Source organism: Lepisosteus oculatus, chromosome 22 (assembly GCF_040954835.1).
Source record: "Lepisosteus oculatus isolate fLepOcu1 chromosome 22, fLepOcu1.hap2, whole genome shotgun sequence".
In the NCBI taxonomy this organism is placed as follows: Eukaryota; Metazoa; Chordata; class Actinopteri; order Semionotiformes; family Lepisosteidae; genus Lepisosteus; species Lepisosteus oculatus.
In genome coordinates, this window is record NC_090717.1 from 9,674,741 (window position 1) to 9,689,804 (window position 15,064).

Here is a 15,064-nt window from a genome sequence, read left to right on the forward strand (position 1 = left end):
GTTAGTATTTCCTACAAAAAAAATATTTTTCTTCATTGACTTTTATTTCTTAAGGTTCCAACACTAAAAGCAAACCTGCTGTTCCAGCTGTGCTTCCCTCTCTGCACTCTCAGTTTTAAGGTCAGTCATCAGCTGCTGCTGTCTCAGCTCCTCTTGGTTCTTAACAGCCTGTAAAGCCAATCTGATTGTTAGTTAATGTATTTCTTACTGTTATCCCTATACTTTTAGAAGTAATTTCCTGTAGGATCTATTTTCACATACCTAATAGGATTCAAAAGTGGAGCTTGCATGCCATACGTGGCTATATTCCCTCATAGGAAAAGGAGTTTCATCAAACACTATTGAAGGACTACAAAATACTCTCACCCAGTTAACAATGAAATAACCTCACTGATTCTCATATGTTGGACTGATAAAATGCAGTTTAAGAGAAAAAAAGAACCAACGTTCATAAAAGGTAAAAAAAGCCCTCACCACCTCGACATTCTCCAGCTCGGCCTGCAGCTGACTCTTCTCAGCCCGGACTGACTCCAGGGTTTCCTGCAGCTGCTCTTTCTCCTGAGTGAGGGAGGCGATGTGGGTCCTCAGCTCCTCCAGTTCTTCCTCTGGTCTGTGAGCAGAGTCTCTCCTCTCGGACAGGAGAGAGTCTCTCTCACTGCTCACCAACCTCAGTTGCTCGTTCACGTCTCTCATCTGCAGAGAGGTTTTGAAAAAGGATGTTTAAGACATTTGAGTATCTGAAGAGCTCTGCTCTGTCTTAAGTCCCAAAAACAGAAAACAATCACAAATGAGTCGAATGCTGCACTGCACGAAATGGCTGAGACATAAAAGATCCATTATCACAGCTTACCTTGTGCTCCAGGTCAGATTCACTCTCCGCACTCTGGGTTTTAAGGTCTGAGATTAATTCCTGCTGTTGCCTGATCTCTTCTTGGGCACAGTGAAGTGCACTCTGGGCCTCAACATTCTAAATACAACAAAATGGGTCTTTTTCAACTTGCCAAATGAATTGCAATGCGAAATTCATGCAAGGAAACTGACTCAAACCAATTTTGCCGATCAGGTTTAAAAGAACATTATACTGTATGTCAAGTACAGTATAGCTTCCAAACTGGTGAAATCCTCACCATTTCAACATTCTCCTCCAGCTCGGCCTTCAGCTGACTCTTCTCAGCCCGCACTGACTCCAGGATTTCCTGCAGCTGCTCTCTCTCCTGAGTGAGGGAGGTGATGTGGGTCCTCAGCTCCTCCAGTTCTTCCTCTGGTCTGTGAGCAGAGTCTCTCCTCTCAGACAGGAGCGAGTCTCTCTCACTGCTCACCAACTTCAGTTCCTCACTCAAGTCATTTATCTGAAGAGAAGGTAGAAGTGACTGATTTCATCCATCACTACTTGATCACAGTCTTCTTTGTTTTTTAAGGTTGCTGAAGAATCCAAGACTCTTAAGTTTCCTTACCTGCTGCTCCAGTTGAGTTTCTCTCTCCCCCCTCTGGGTCTTCAGGTCAGAGATGAGCTGCTGCTGCTGTCTGAGCTCTTCCTGGGTCTCCACCATCTGTGAAGGCCAAATAAAGAAAAATTGCTAAATAAATCCAGTTCCTCAGTAGCAAAGGTTTGAAGATAGCACAGTCAGGCAATCATCATCATCCTTCTTACAACTATCAAGGCAAGATCTGAATAGTATTACAGAACCGTTTTAAAAGTAAGTTCTCTGTTAATTCTTTAGTTAAGGCATTAGGATTAGTGAGCTTGAAGATGCACTCCCACAGAAATCTTCATAATGGAAAAGCTGTTCAAGGCTCCTACCTTCTCCTCCAGCTCGGCCTGCAGCTGACTCTTCTCAGCCCGGACTGACTCCAGGATTTCCTGCAGCTGCTCTCTCTCCTGAGTGAGGGAGGTGATGTGGGTCCTCAGCTCCTGCAGGTCAGCCTCGGTTCTCTGAGTCGAGTCTCTCTTCTCCAACAGAAGAGAATCCCGCTCGCTGCTCACCAACTGCAGCTGCTCACTCAACTCATTCACCTATGAAGAGATTTCAAATCAAGCTTGCTTTTTATCGTATTCATTTCTAAAGACAGCAAATCCAAAGGCGTAGAAAATCTATCTTACTTTATCTTGCAAGGCTGTCATGTCGGATGAAATGTTTTCTCCGCCACTCTTCCCCATCTGAGATTCATTCTGCGTCAGCTGCATCCTCAAGTCCTCAACCATTTGCTTTTGCAGTCCAATCTTTTCTTGGGCCTCTCTTAGTTCTTCTTGAGTTTCAATCATCTGCAGTAATGAAAACTGACTATTAGCCCTTGTAAATAAAGATTCCTATTCATGTTGCTACTAGAACACTCACATAAATATAGTTACTGTCTTCAGGAGCCACTATTCACTTTAAACTACAAGCAACTTAAGTCAGACACATACCAGAAAGTGTAATTCTACTCCAGTATTTTTAATTATAAATCACTTAATATGAAAAAATATAACTGAAATCCACATTGTGTTTTCTCTTAAACATGGGATGCTTTTAGCTCACTTTAAACATCACAAAAATGTTAAGGTACAGAAAATAATTCTAGATAATGAAAAAATCTGAAAGTCTATCTACTCAAGCTATTGTGCACTGCAGTTTTGCATGTTTTAGAAGATTATAGAGAATCTTTGCACTACAGTGCCAGCCTTTATAGGGGATAATTAAAGGAAATAAGATAAGCAAAGTGAAACTCATTTGGAAAAGTGTTAATGTCTGACTATAAATATTCCTAGTTTTTGTCCTCACCATCTCAACATTCTCCTCCAAGTCTATCTTCAGCTGACTCTTCTCAGCCCGCACTGACTCCAGGATTTCCTGCAGCTGCTCTCTCTCCTGAGTGAGGGAGGTGATGTGGGTCCTCAGCTCCTCCAGTTCTTCCTCTGGTCTGTGACCAGAGTCTCTCCTCTCAGACAGGAGAGAGTCTCTCTCACAGCTCACCAGCTTCAGCTTCTCACTCAACTCATTCACCTGGGTGAAAAAACATCAGGAACTTACTTCAAGAAATCGTAAATGCTTAACAGCAGTTTTAGCATCCAGCTGTTTTGAATAGCTTAGTATTAGAAGACATCAATACTAACCTGGTCCTCCAGTTGAGTTTCTCTCTCCCCACTCTGGGTCTTCAGGTCAGAGATGAGCTGCTGCTGCTGTCTGAGCTCTTCCTGGGTCTCCACCATCTGTGAAGGCAAAACGAATTTTACTTTCCTCAGGTGTCATAGATTTAAAGATGGCAGTGCAGAAACATTCTTTTTCTACAACCACCAAAGTAGATAGAAATTATAACACTGTATTAAGGCACTTAAGTTATTAGCATATAATTTGTTTGAAGCTTCTTGAAACATCTGGAAAATCAAGATATTTGATTTTCAGCTCCTCATAATAGCGCAAAACAAAAAAAAATACTCGTACCTTCTCCTCCAGCTCGGCCTTCAGCTGACTCTTCTCAGCCCGGACTGACTCCAGGATTTCCTGCAGCTGCTCTCTCTCCTGAGTGAGGGAGGTGATGTGGGACCTCATCTCCTCCAGTTTTTCCTCTGGTCTGTGAGCAGAGTCTCTCCTCTCAGACAGGAGCGAGTCTCTGTCGCTGCTCACCAGCTTCAGTTCCCCACTCAAGTCATTTATCTGAGGAGGTATAAGTGACCGATTTCATCATCACCATCTTCTTTGTTTTTTAATGTTGCTGAAGAATCCAAGACTCTGAAGTTTCCTTACCTGTTGCTCCAGTTGAGTTTCTCTCTCCCCCCTCTGGGTCTTCAGGTCAGAGATGAGCTGCTGCTGCTGTCTGAGCTCTTCCTGGGTCTCCACCATCTGTGAAGGCAAGAGAAGGTTTCAGATCTGTGATCAAACACTATCTGCAAAATTAAACATTTGTAAGTTCTAGCTGTAAATCCTTTCATTGTTAAATAAGTCTAAAAAATAAACATTTGGGGCATTAGCATTGCAGCATTTATACTTCAGATGGAAAATACCACGTTTTTCATAAGCAAAGTGCATGAACTTAAACGATGAACTTTTTAAAAAACAGAATTCAGAATTAAATTACTTAAAGTTTATTAGAAAAATGTACCTGCTAACAAAATGTGATAATGTGATGTGATAAATATGTACAGTATGCGTTTTCAGACAAGCCCTCTTGCTGACCACCTTTGTGTTGAGCAATTGGAGTTAATCTGGCTTTAGCCCACTTGAACCCCACTCCCAGGATGTGATGAGCCAAGAAGCTGCTGCCGCCAGGGGGAACAGATGGGGTTTGAGGCAGGGGAGGTCCTTATTCATAGCGGTACTCTGTCTGACATGGTGCTGAGTGAGCTCCAGTTCTCCGACTTCAATTTCAAACTCAAGGGCTCAGTGGATTCAAGCCATGTAAACTCCAAATGTCAATATTCGTGATGATACATTCTGACTCAGTGGTCTGATATTGTATATGTATTCCCAGAATGAACATGCTTGATTTCAAGGTAAGAACTGAAGATAGTACATCATAAAAAGCAACATCACACCTTCTCCTCCAGGTCGGCCTTCAGCTGGCTCTTCTCCGCCCGGACCGACTCCAGGATTTCCTGCAGCTGCTCTCTCTCCTGAGTGAGGGAGGCGACGTGGGTCCTCAGCTCCTGCAGGTCAGCCTCAGTTCTCTGAGTCGAGTCTCTCTTCTCCAACAGGAGAGAATCCCGCTCGCTGTTCACCAACTGCAGCTCTTCCGATACATTTAAAACCTGAAATGTAGATTTAAAAAAAAAAAAGCATCTCATTCTCATGTTTCTTAGATGGCATGGAGCAGGTGCATTTTATTCTACAGGATTTAATCAGATGAGTTAAGATTTCATCTGTATTTCTATTGGAATGGTCAAGTGGACTCAGTCACTTTTAGACCAGGTCAGTTGAATTGTTAGTGGGAAATAAGTTATTAGTTTTCACTAGGTCCCATTTGCATGGAAGATTTCCATTGCCTTCAGAGTTTAGGGTGACTTTATTAACCATTTTAAACATCATATCTATTATTGATGGACACTACAATAGTGCAGATGCATCTACTGGTGAAAAATGCACATTCTGATTTTAACCATTAGTTTGCACAGGACTGAAATTCATGATGATCTGGTCCTGGGAAGATTAAGGATTAAAGATTTGTCATCTGTAAATTCTGTTCCAAGTACACAGGCCATGATGTTATGTGAAAAGCAGTCAAGCTAGTTTGACAAATGCCAAAACTGTGAAATTTCAAACGGGGAAACTGAATTGGCCAAACCTGTTTAAAGGACGTTCACTTGAGGAAAAAAATAATAGAAAAACCCTTTTCAGTTGCAAAAACTCTTTCCAAACTGAACATCATTTTTTATTTTATTTTTTGCAATTGAACTTTGTTCCTTGCGCGGAACTTGAAAAAACAACACACTGTACCACTTAAGAAACTCCAGGTGTTAACAGGCACAAAGAACACATCTACATCTGAACTTCTCTCTTGGGATTTGAAAACAAAACTCAACTAACCTGTAGTTTCAGGTCTTCCATTCCATTTAGACATTGCTGTTTTTCTATAGACGAGCTCTCCAATTCAGTTTTGAGCTTCTCACAGTCTTCAGCAACCTCCACATACTGTGCCTGCACTGCGCTGTGCTGTTCGGACAGATTTGCCATCTTCTGGTCTGCCTCACTTAGCTTTGTTTGCGTTTCCCTCAGGTCTTCGGTTACTTGCTGCACAGCTTCTGTCAGCCTCTGGATTTCCTCATCTCTTTCCACTTTTGCAGAGAGCAGGTCGTCCCGTTCCACCCGGGTGGCACATAACTCATTAGAGACGTCACACACCTAGAAACACAAAAGTTCCAACATCACAGACCTGCGACATTCAATTCTGAAACCCTTCTAGAATTTCAGCACGTTTTGTATTACTAATATATACATACACATAAACACCACAGTGGTGCACTTGTTAGCATTGCTGCCTTGCAGTGCTAACTGGTATTGTCCCACAATCCAAACTCAGAAACTCAGCTGTGCAGATAGGTTATGAGGCTCTGGTGCGAGAGTGTGTGTTGGTGTCTGTGTGTGCTCTGCAATGGACTGGCATCCAGTCTAGGGTGTATCCTGCCTTTGGCTCAATGCTTTCTGGGATAGGCTCTGGGACATCACGACCCTGAACTGGATGAAGTGGTTATAGAAAGTGATGTTATATATATGCACCTTTAAAAGACCAACACAGTGAAAGCGGCAGATCACCTGTTTCATCAAGTCATCCACCTTGTCAGGAAGGTTCTTGAGAGCAGAGAGAGAATTAACTTCGGTTTGCAAGGCTCTCTCCCCTTCCTGGGATTTTTCCAGCTCTTTCTTGAGCTCTGCAACGCTTTTCTCCAGATCTAAACGCTCAATGAGATCTGAAATGAAGAAAGATCCATGTCATGGCACAAAGGTACTTCTAGAGCAATCAACTTAAACTGCCTTTACTCTAGCACAATTTAACAATTGCCTAGTTTAAGTTAAGGATCCATCTCTTAACCTCTGCCCCCCCCATTTGTGTAGCATTATATACAAAATATAAAATCATATATATACTTTTGGGGACTTTCCCATCCAGAAGGGTGTTCAGCTTGGCGTTTTCTTCAAAAGCCATCAGGAGCTCTTTCTGCAGGTCCGTCTCCATCCTTTTAAAGCGCATCTTCTCCGACTCCAGTTGGCTGCGCAGCTGGTTCACCTCCACCTCCATCTGCTTATACCTGGCTGCCATGTCGTTCTGTGCAAGAAAGACCGCAAAGGAATCAGCAGCCCGCTTAGCCTGCCTGCAGGCGAGCCAACACACAGCAGCCTCACTGGGGCCTTTACCTCCCTCTCCTTCAGCGTCAGGTTCTCACTGCGCAGGAAGGCCCACTCCTTCTTCGTGTCGCGGCTCACTGCCTCCGCATCGCCGAGAGAGTGCTTCAGGTTCCGGATCTGCTCCGTTAAGTCCTTGCCGCCCTTGAAGGGAGAAACCAACAGCTTAGAAAGACCACGATTACACGGACTTGCAAAAGGTTCGGCATGTCGGTCAACTATTCGGCCAAAGAAGTTAATTGGCTTCAGTGGCAGAGGGGCAGTGGCGTTACTGTTTATATTGTAAAACCTACCATATTCTCAAGTTCTGCAATCCACTCCTCTTTGTTTTGCAGTTCATTGGATTTTGCCTCCAACTCAGCCTAGGAAATAAAGATCTTATTAGAAAAGAACCAGCAATCAGCTAATTTATCGTTTGTCCCCCCAAATCTTAATCTCTGCCCAAACATCACTGCCCTCAATCCAAGGGAGTCTATATATTGCATAGCTCCCTTGCATAAACATCAAAAAGTTGGAAAATGTTATTAGATGGTGTATTAGTTCCTGTTTTAGAATGGAGATATCACTATAGGAATGCTTCACCTTTTATTGTCCAAGATGCATCTTTCTATCAAAAGAGATCAGGAACAATAAATAATCCCTGAGTCATGAATCACATGCAAGATTCCAACATTGACAAAACTCATGTCTCATGCAATCATTAAAAAAAAAAGATTGCACTCCTTCATAATATGGACCATATTGAAGACCTTTGACAGCAAAGGATAAGGAATTGCAAGGATTTTGTTAACCATCCTGCACACGGCAGAATTAAAAAAGCTCTCACTTTTCCTCACCTTCAGATTTTGGATGCACACACCAGAATTCTCTAGCTCCATCTTTAAGCTGGTGATTTCTTTCGCTAACTCAGTCTGTGGAGCAATTAAATAAGCAAAACAGAAGCAAAGGAGGGGTTAGGAAGCAGCCACCTGATTGGCTCCCAAATCAACAGCCCAGTTCATCATGCAGGACTTCATACAAAACAAAGCAAAACATTTCCTGGTCACTCTTGCATGCTGCTCGGCATCAAATCGGATACGACGTAAACAAAAAAAGACTTTAAAACAACATTTCTGATTCTTGTTCTTCAGTAAGTTGTTTGATCTTGATTATTTTCTCACTTGCCAATTCAAAACACTTTGATTTCTGAATAAATGTTTCATAATCAAAGCTCTTTGCTATGATAATTAACCCAGTTTGATCCTGTGTGCATGAAACCGCAGTTCCCCCGCAGGTTATGTTTCAGCGGACTGCAGATCAAGAGCACTTGAAAAGAAACATGGACGCAGGTTTTTAATGCAATGACGGTTTGCCTAGCACTAAGCATTTGATGGTCTTAAACTATGCTTACAAGTGTGAATTGACATTACAGTATCAACACAAAAAAAGTATAAAATACATTTTCCCCCAAGGTTAGTAGATTCCTGAAGGCAGGTTTTAGCGGGACATCAGTGTAGGGGAGATTAAAATGCGATTGCACATGCAGTCTGTTCTATACCCAAGGAAACTGCAGTCCATATCCATACAAGTGCTGTTCAAAGTAAACTATTAAAGTCACCTCAGACTGCTTGTGGACCTCCTGCTCTAAAATGTTGAACTCGTGCTGCTCTTCCTTCTCAATGATCTCCTGCTGAAGGCGCACTTTCTCCTGCTGCAGCCCTTCCTTTTCCTTCCACAAAGCGTCCAGCTCCTCCTTCAGCAAGTTCAGCTTTGCACTCAGCTCCTCCTGATCGATATTGGTAGTAAAAACAAAATATGGAGCAAACAGATAGGCTACATTGTCATGTGTGATGTGTATTTGCAGATTTATACTATAAAAGGATGGTTGTGCAATGTCATCGGCACTTCGAATGGCTTGATCTCTTCTTTAAAATAAAAAAACAGAACAAGACTGTAAAAAAAGTCAATAAAGCCTACCTTCTCAGCCACCAGAGTCTCACAGAGCTGAATAGTGTCTCTAAAATCCTTTTCGTACTGTAGAAAGATAATGCATATGTAAACTGCTTTTAGGTGTAATAGAAAATTCTACTTCAGTGCATTTTCCACACAGCATAAACTCAAATTTCCTTCAGTGAAGAAATTGCATTTAACCCCTATGATATTTAGTAATGAACTGATCCAAGGATCTCATGCAGCCCTTTCTTGAACAAATGTAGAGGCTTGGCTTCAACACCTGAGCAGGTTGTTCCGTTGTCCCCTCTGGGAACAGGAGTGTGGAACAGGCTGTTGAAGGCGATGCCTCCGGTAACTACTTGCCATTTTACAAAGAGCCTCGCGGCAGCCCTCCACATGGCTCCCTTCACCCCGGGGGTCCTGCGCCTTCAAGGCCTCCTCCAGCTCGGACACCCGCTTCTCCGCTGCGTTCTGCTTTTCCACGGCTTCCCACGTCTCCCGGATCTTCTTCTGCAGCTCCTCCTCCAAACCCGCGATCCTTTCCTTCACTTCGCTCAGCTGGATCTGAGAAGACAAACTATCAGACGCGAACCGGATTAAAAACAGACCACTAACCGTGTACAGGGGCTACACCTTGGGAAGATCGACTCTCAGAACTCCACCAAAGGAGACGAAGAGCAAATAAACACCACGTAAATCAAGCTGAAAATATTGGAATTGGGCATTCTAAAAGATTAAAAGGATATATCAACATTAAGACACATACGTTCAGAGGAAATTAGGTTTCTTGCAATTCTTTGAAAATGAAACCACAGAATGTAATCCTCTGTTTCAGCCCCAGTGGCCCATGGCTACTACTGTAGGGACTGATAACTCATAAGACCAAATGAGGCTGGGGAGAAAATTTGGGAAAATGCTAAAAATTAGTTACAAGATATTAAAAATGAAAGCACCAAAACAGTAAAATGTTTATGAAAAATGTAGAACACACATTATTTTTGAAAAATAGAAAAAGAATTGACAAAATAATATGCTTAAATGTTTAACAATTTACATGCACTCTTTTTTTTTTAGAAACAGTGACCTGTGAGACTAACTCGTTTGGGGCTCTTCATGATCAGGGCTAGAGAGACCCATCTTGATCAGAACTCACAAGCCAAACAGACACAGAGGCCCTCTGGTATGCTGACAGTACAGTATACCAGCAGAAAAACAGACTGGCACTGAAGCCAAGATCACCCACCTATTTGGAGTGGATGCCGAAACATCGGAAACCGTGGACTGTACAACCTTGCTCCTGCGCACAGACACGTTGCTCATGTTCATCTCCACGTCAAAGGGGAAATCTTCAATGTTATGTTGCCACACGTCCTCTCCCTCGATGTCTAATGCTTAAATTGAGAGACAAAATAAGCTTAGCAAAAGAGCTGACGTTAGCACAGGGGAGGGCATTCTGCAGTTTTTCATTACAAACCAACTATTGAGCTCAAGGATGATTCAGTCAAAGTCAGAACTCACTGTCATCTGGTTCTATTAATGCAGATAAGTCCGATTTCTTTCTTTTGGTGGCGTGTTCAAGAAAGCCAATGTCTCCGAAATGAAAGCCTTCGGACTGCCTTCCTCGCAGCAGTTTTCCACCCCATGTCATCCTCCTCTTGCTCCGGATCTGACAAATTAAACAAGTCAGATAGTACAGTGTGCAGTACGCAACAACTCCTTACTGACAGTAAAGTCTGGATACATATTAATTGGAGCTTCCCTGTTACATGTGTATTAAGATCCATTTATATGCAGCAGTTAGGTAATGAAAAGGCAGGCAGAAAAGTTGTACTGCAAAATATTGCAAACATGACTGTAAAATGTACACAACCATTCTTTCAATCTGTCCTGCAATCACCTTTACATCATTGATGGCAAAACTGGAAGAGGTAATGACGATCTTTGTCAAGTTCCTAATTCTGTCCTCCTGCTCCTTCTGAAGCTGGTCTTTTTCCTGCAGCAGCTGGGCCAGGACTTCCTTCTCGGTTGCTTGCATTCGTGTCTCAGAAGAAACCTAACCACACAACAAAGGGACACTATTTTCACCAGGAGACATCGTTAAACCTTTCACAATTGATAACTGAGGTATAGCCCTTATCACAGCTAAAGTAAACTGGCTGCCATTCTGACATACGTTAAACATGTTGTTACAGCTTTAGGTGACTTTGAGGTGTCTCTTAGATTTTCATATTAAAGATTATGATTAGATCATACTGAGTTCAGTGACTAATAGCAGTCTGGGGTTTTCTGGGTGACAAGAATGCTGAGGTCTGGGGGGGTCCCTTGAGCAGAAACAATGATAATGTTTACTGTAGTATACCTAGGGAAGTTGTGGATTAATGATTGACGCTATTTAGCTTATTGCACTTGTTTGCTTAATAGTAACTTCTTAATCTAAGGATCTTAACAGCGGTTTTTCAAGATATGGCTGGTTATCTTGCTTCACCAGGACTTATTCCCCAGTCTTCTATATTCAGGGTTTCCTGCTTCTTTTGATTTTCACTGTCTTTTGCTCCTTACTTACCTGTTGAAGTTGTATTTCCAAGCTCTGAACTCACCCCAGACTAAGGGATTTCTTTTAACACCACTTTCACAGCTGCACACATGAAATCTGGGCCAAGAGGATAATGATTACAATGTAACAAGGCTGTTATCTTAGCAGCGCACAAAAATAACATACCTCTTCCAGACGTCTTTTCAGATCCACAATTTCATTTCTGTATCTCCTCATCAGTGCTCCATCATCCAGCACCTCGTTAACATGTGGATCATTTTTCATGTGCTTAGCTGTACTGGCAAACTAGATGGGGGGCAGTTCATTTTGAAAAGTTACCAAGAAGCACATTGGCAATGAAACTGCCGAACATAAGGCTGTCAATACAAAGAGTGATTTCTTTCTTACCTGAAGAGTGCTGAGGGTTTCTTCCACTGTGGCTGGAGTAATGGTGCAAATAATCACAGTCTTGGCATTACCACCAAGAGAGTTCTGCAGAATCCTGGTGAGTTTACTGTCCCTGTAATTGGTAAAACCCCTGGAACAAGAAAGGAAAGATATTTCACTCTTGACCCGGAAGAATGAGAAGGGAACAAAATAAACAAAATAATGGATGCCGGAGCAGTCAAACAAAGAAGTCTTAATTTTTTCACATTGGGACAGCAGCACAAATTACAGATTAGCATTCCAGACCACTGAAGAGATTTTGGCTCCAGCAAGCCCAAAGGTAGCAAAGGTGTTTGGAAAAAGCAGAATTCAACTTACCCACCATTACCATCAGTCAGTTTTTTGATAACCTGGCCCAGAGTAAATAAGCTGCGATTTATGTTGCACCCTTCTTTCAATCGCAAGCCTAAAACACAGGACATGCCTTTTTAGTGAAATATTTAATTTGCAGAAAACCATTATCCCTATGAGTTAAGTAGTGAGATCATCTGATGCTTTAATAATAAGTAGATCACCTCAAATCACCCATTTCTAAAGATTAAGAACACTTGTAATTTGATTAACCAAATATTGGAGACCCTCTCCTCTTTGGTACTGGAGAAAGTGGGTTCAAAAATTATGACTGAGTATGACTTAAACTATTTGACTAAGTGCCTTTCACAGAAAAAAAAAATCACAAAGCACTGTACATTACAAATAACTTGTATACAAAAGAAAACATACACAGTACCAAAACACATAAGAGAAAGTAGGCAAAAATAAATTAGAGGATCACTATCTATACAGCGTACAATTTGGGACACTCGCTAGTCCAATAGCTTATCACTAACCCTGTGATTGAGGACTGAAAATGAAAAGGGATGGGGTTGATGTTCACTATACTCTGTGTAATTTCAGAAATGCAAGATGCCCAGAAGGAAGTGTTACAGCTGCTAGACGAATATTTGTTACCTTCAGCCCCTGTCTGGCTGGCTCTTTCACTGCCTGCCAAGTCCACCAAATTCTAGAGAAGACAAAAAGGCAATTTAGAGAAAGTACTGTATGATTCCAGTGCTTATAGGACCCAAACTATAGTCATCTACTGTATTTAAAACCATGAAGGAATGAGGAGGCATGAATTCCCTCTCCAATTGCTTTTGCTTTTTAGCAACGAGGGAATGGAGTTAAATCTCCTATAGATGGGGATAGTTTCCAACAGACATTGCTACTTTTACAATCAAATTCAGTTCTGTTGGTTTAATTATTTACATTTTGATTCTAAGCGCAGAAATACAGTTTGAAGCATGTACTGTAGGCGATGTTAAAGCAGAACAGAGAGAAACTATAGCAATACATGATGCCACAAGTCTGGAGTGATTCAGGAACTCAAATCTCTGGTGAAAAGTCAGAGGGTGAAAGAAATAAGAATACGATCTAAACATTTCTGCATTTGCTCTGGTTAATTAGGTACTTATTCACTTCATCTGCTTTAACCCCTATGATTTTTCTAATTGTGCTCAAATAATGTCAAATTCATTGACATTAAGAACACTCCAAAAGCAGAGACTTCACTAAATGAATTCCCTTAAAGGATCTACTGCACATCATTTAAATAACAGAAAGCTACAATTAGTTTACTAGAAAAGACTTGAAGCTGTATTTAGAATCCATCTAGTCTGAAAGTGCAAAATGCCTTTTTACATCTCCGCTAAGGTTATGATCCTTTCTTCCACACAGGTAGAAAGTGTGAAAGTGCAGACTGGATATTCTGACCCACCACTGTGCCATTTACAGTTCAGCATTCATGGCTGGGAATCCAAGCCTACACTCAGCAGTGCTGAGCCAGTTGTTCTCCGTCACTTGGGAAATACTGATCTCGTGACAAGACCACATTTGAAATCCTGTTAAACCTGTTTTAAGTTGTATTTTACAGCTTACCAGATGGGAAACCATGACTGCCTGATCTGCAATTTCCCCACTAGAGGGATCGCTCCGTTCACGGCTCTCCAAAATCTAAAAAAAAAAAAACACCCACATAGAACAAATTAAAACTGCATTGTCTCGGTGATTGGACAGATTGACCACAATGTCAAAATGAGAATAATTTCTAAATATATTGTTATATGTAAGTTAAAATATAATTTAAGACAAATGTTCCCACTGTAAAGTCAGTGCAAATTTCTAACAACTAAAGTAATTTCATAAAATACTGCAATGCCCCACCACACAAATTAACCACACAAAATGTGCACCATCACTGAAGAAGCAGTAAGCGTGTGAGACTTACCATTCTGAAAATAGTATGGGACCGGCTACTTCGTTGATTCATTTTGGTGTCCCCATAATGTCGATTTTCTTAAAAACACAAGAGTAGCTAGATCTGAACATCTTGCAATATTAATGAAGATGTAAGAAAATTGTCAGCATTACTAATTGTGATAAGGATCATATCAAGGCAGAAAATCTATCCAAGATGAAACAGACCAAAGAGAACCTATAACATATTAACCTAATTATCACAATAATGCCTTGTGATTTATAGTCATTTTGTTCCAAGTCTCTAAATAACATTGTAGAAATAAGGATAGTGCACCCCAAAAAACAAATCTGAAATCTCAAAACATGCTTCCTTTCCTACAATCATAGTTTTATCTCTTGCAACCTTTAAAATACATGTAGCATAAAAATAAAAACGGTCATGTGAAATCTAGACAAACAGACAAGTATTTTTAAAATACATTCTTACTTTCTCCCTTCTTAATCCATTCCAGGACTTGACTAGCTGATACGACAACTTCTTCGGTAAGATCTGCTACATAAACAGTTCTCTGAAAAAGGTTTTTAAAAATAAAAAATTAGGTTTACGAAAATACAGTAAGACATTGAAATACTTTGGAAAGAATGAAGAACAAAAACAGATATCACACTGCAGTAGAAGCAAGAATTAATGGATATTTGTTAATTGTACAACAAAGTAAATCTGATGTACACACAGGTTAGCTTCAATAACAAACAGGCACCATTTTTAATGATCACAACAGTGTTTTACTCAGTTTGGAAAGCCTCCTGTGAAATCCCTAATCCTCCAGATTTCTGTCACTGGAAGCTGAAATGTTTTGCAGTCACACAAAATACAACGTAAGCAAGTTATTTATATCAGTTGACTCACATTGATCCCTTCTCGGATTTCCAGAGGTTTCCTCTTGGTACTGTCAACCAGCAGGTCTGTAACTGTCTCGTTGTAGATTTCCATGTAGGACACACGCAGCAGAAACTCCATGTTTTGAGACTGAAACAGCGAAAATTAAAATTCCATGGAAGCTGGGGATCAGTTACAATTAACTGTTTTTTGGCTGCA

At 41.1% G+C, this 15,064-nt stretch overlaps 1 protein-coding gene across 6 annotated transcripts in view; it reads right to left on the minus strand.

The window, feature by feature from the left end:
- Positions 1-15,064, minus strand: part of cenpe (centromere protein E) — a 30,208-nt gene that overhangs the window by 13,431 nt on the left and 1,713 nt on the right. For 2 of the 6 annotated variants that reach the window (XM_069182274.1, XM_069182270.1), the window contains exons 5-36: positions 14,876-14,995; positions 14,453-14,534; positions 13,994-14,061; positions 13,645-13,719; positions 12,679-12,730; positions 12,046-12,133; positions 11,689-11,818; positions 11,467-11,586; positions 10,645-10,800; positions 10,266-10,413; positions 9,991-10,138; positions 9,111-9,324; positions 8,772-8,828; positions 8,413-8,580; positions 7,652-7,726; positions 7,109-7,177; positions 6,828-6,959; positions 6,561-6,738; positions 6,228-6,382; positions 5,502-5,816; positions 4,514-4,726; positions 3,726-3,821; positions 3,423-3,635; positions 3,095-3,190; positions 2,763-2,984; positions 2,102-2,263; positions 1,802-2,014; positions 1,455-1,550; positions 1,128-1,349; positions 851-967; positions 475-693; positions 76-168 (exon numbers count right to left, since the gene is read on the minus strand). In XM_069182274.1, the coding sequence (XP_069038375.1) occupies positions 76-168; positions 475-693; positions 851-967; positions 1,128-1,349; positions 1,455-1,550; positions 1,802-2,014; positions 2,102-2,263; positions 2,763-2,984; positions 3,095-3,190; positions 3,423-3,635; positions 3,726-3,821; positions 4,514-4,726; positions 5,502-5,816; positions 6,228-6,382; positions 6,561-6,738; positions 6,828-6,959; positions 7,109-7,177; positions 7,652-7,726; positions 8,413-8,580; positions 8,772-8,828; positions 9,111-9,324; positions 9,991-10,138; positions 10,266-10,413; positions 10,645-10,800; positions 11,467-11,586; positions 11,689-11,818; positions 12,046-12,133; positions 12,679-12,730; positions 13,645-13,719; positions 13,994-14,061; positions 14,453-14,534; positions 14,876-14,995 (4,512 nt within the window). The remainder of the gene's footprint in view (positions 1-75; positions 169-474; positions 694-850; positions 968-1,127; positions 1,350-1,454; positions 1,551-1,801; positions 2,015-2,101; positions 2,264-2,762; positions 2,985-3,094; positions 3,191-3,422; positions 3,636-3,725; positions 3,822-4,513; positions 4,727-5,501; positions 5,817-6,227; positions 6,383-6,560; positions 6,739-6,827; positions 6,960-7,108; positions 7,178-7,651; positions 7,727-8,412; positions 8,581-8,771; positions 8,829-9,110; positions 9,325-9,990; positions 10,139-10,265; positions 10,414-10,644; positions 10,801-11,466; positions 11,587-11,688; positions 11,819-12,045; positions 12,134-12,678; positions 12,731-13,644; positions 13,720-13,993; positions 14,062-14,452; positions 14,535-14,875; positions 14,996-15,064) is intronic. The other 4 variants (XM_069182271.1, XM_069182273.1, XM_069182272.1 and 1 more) reach the window with 4 other exon arrangements.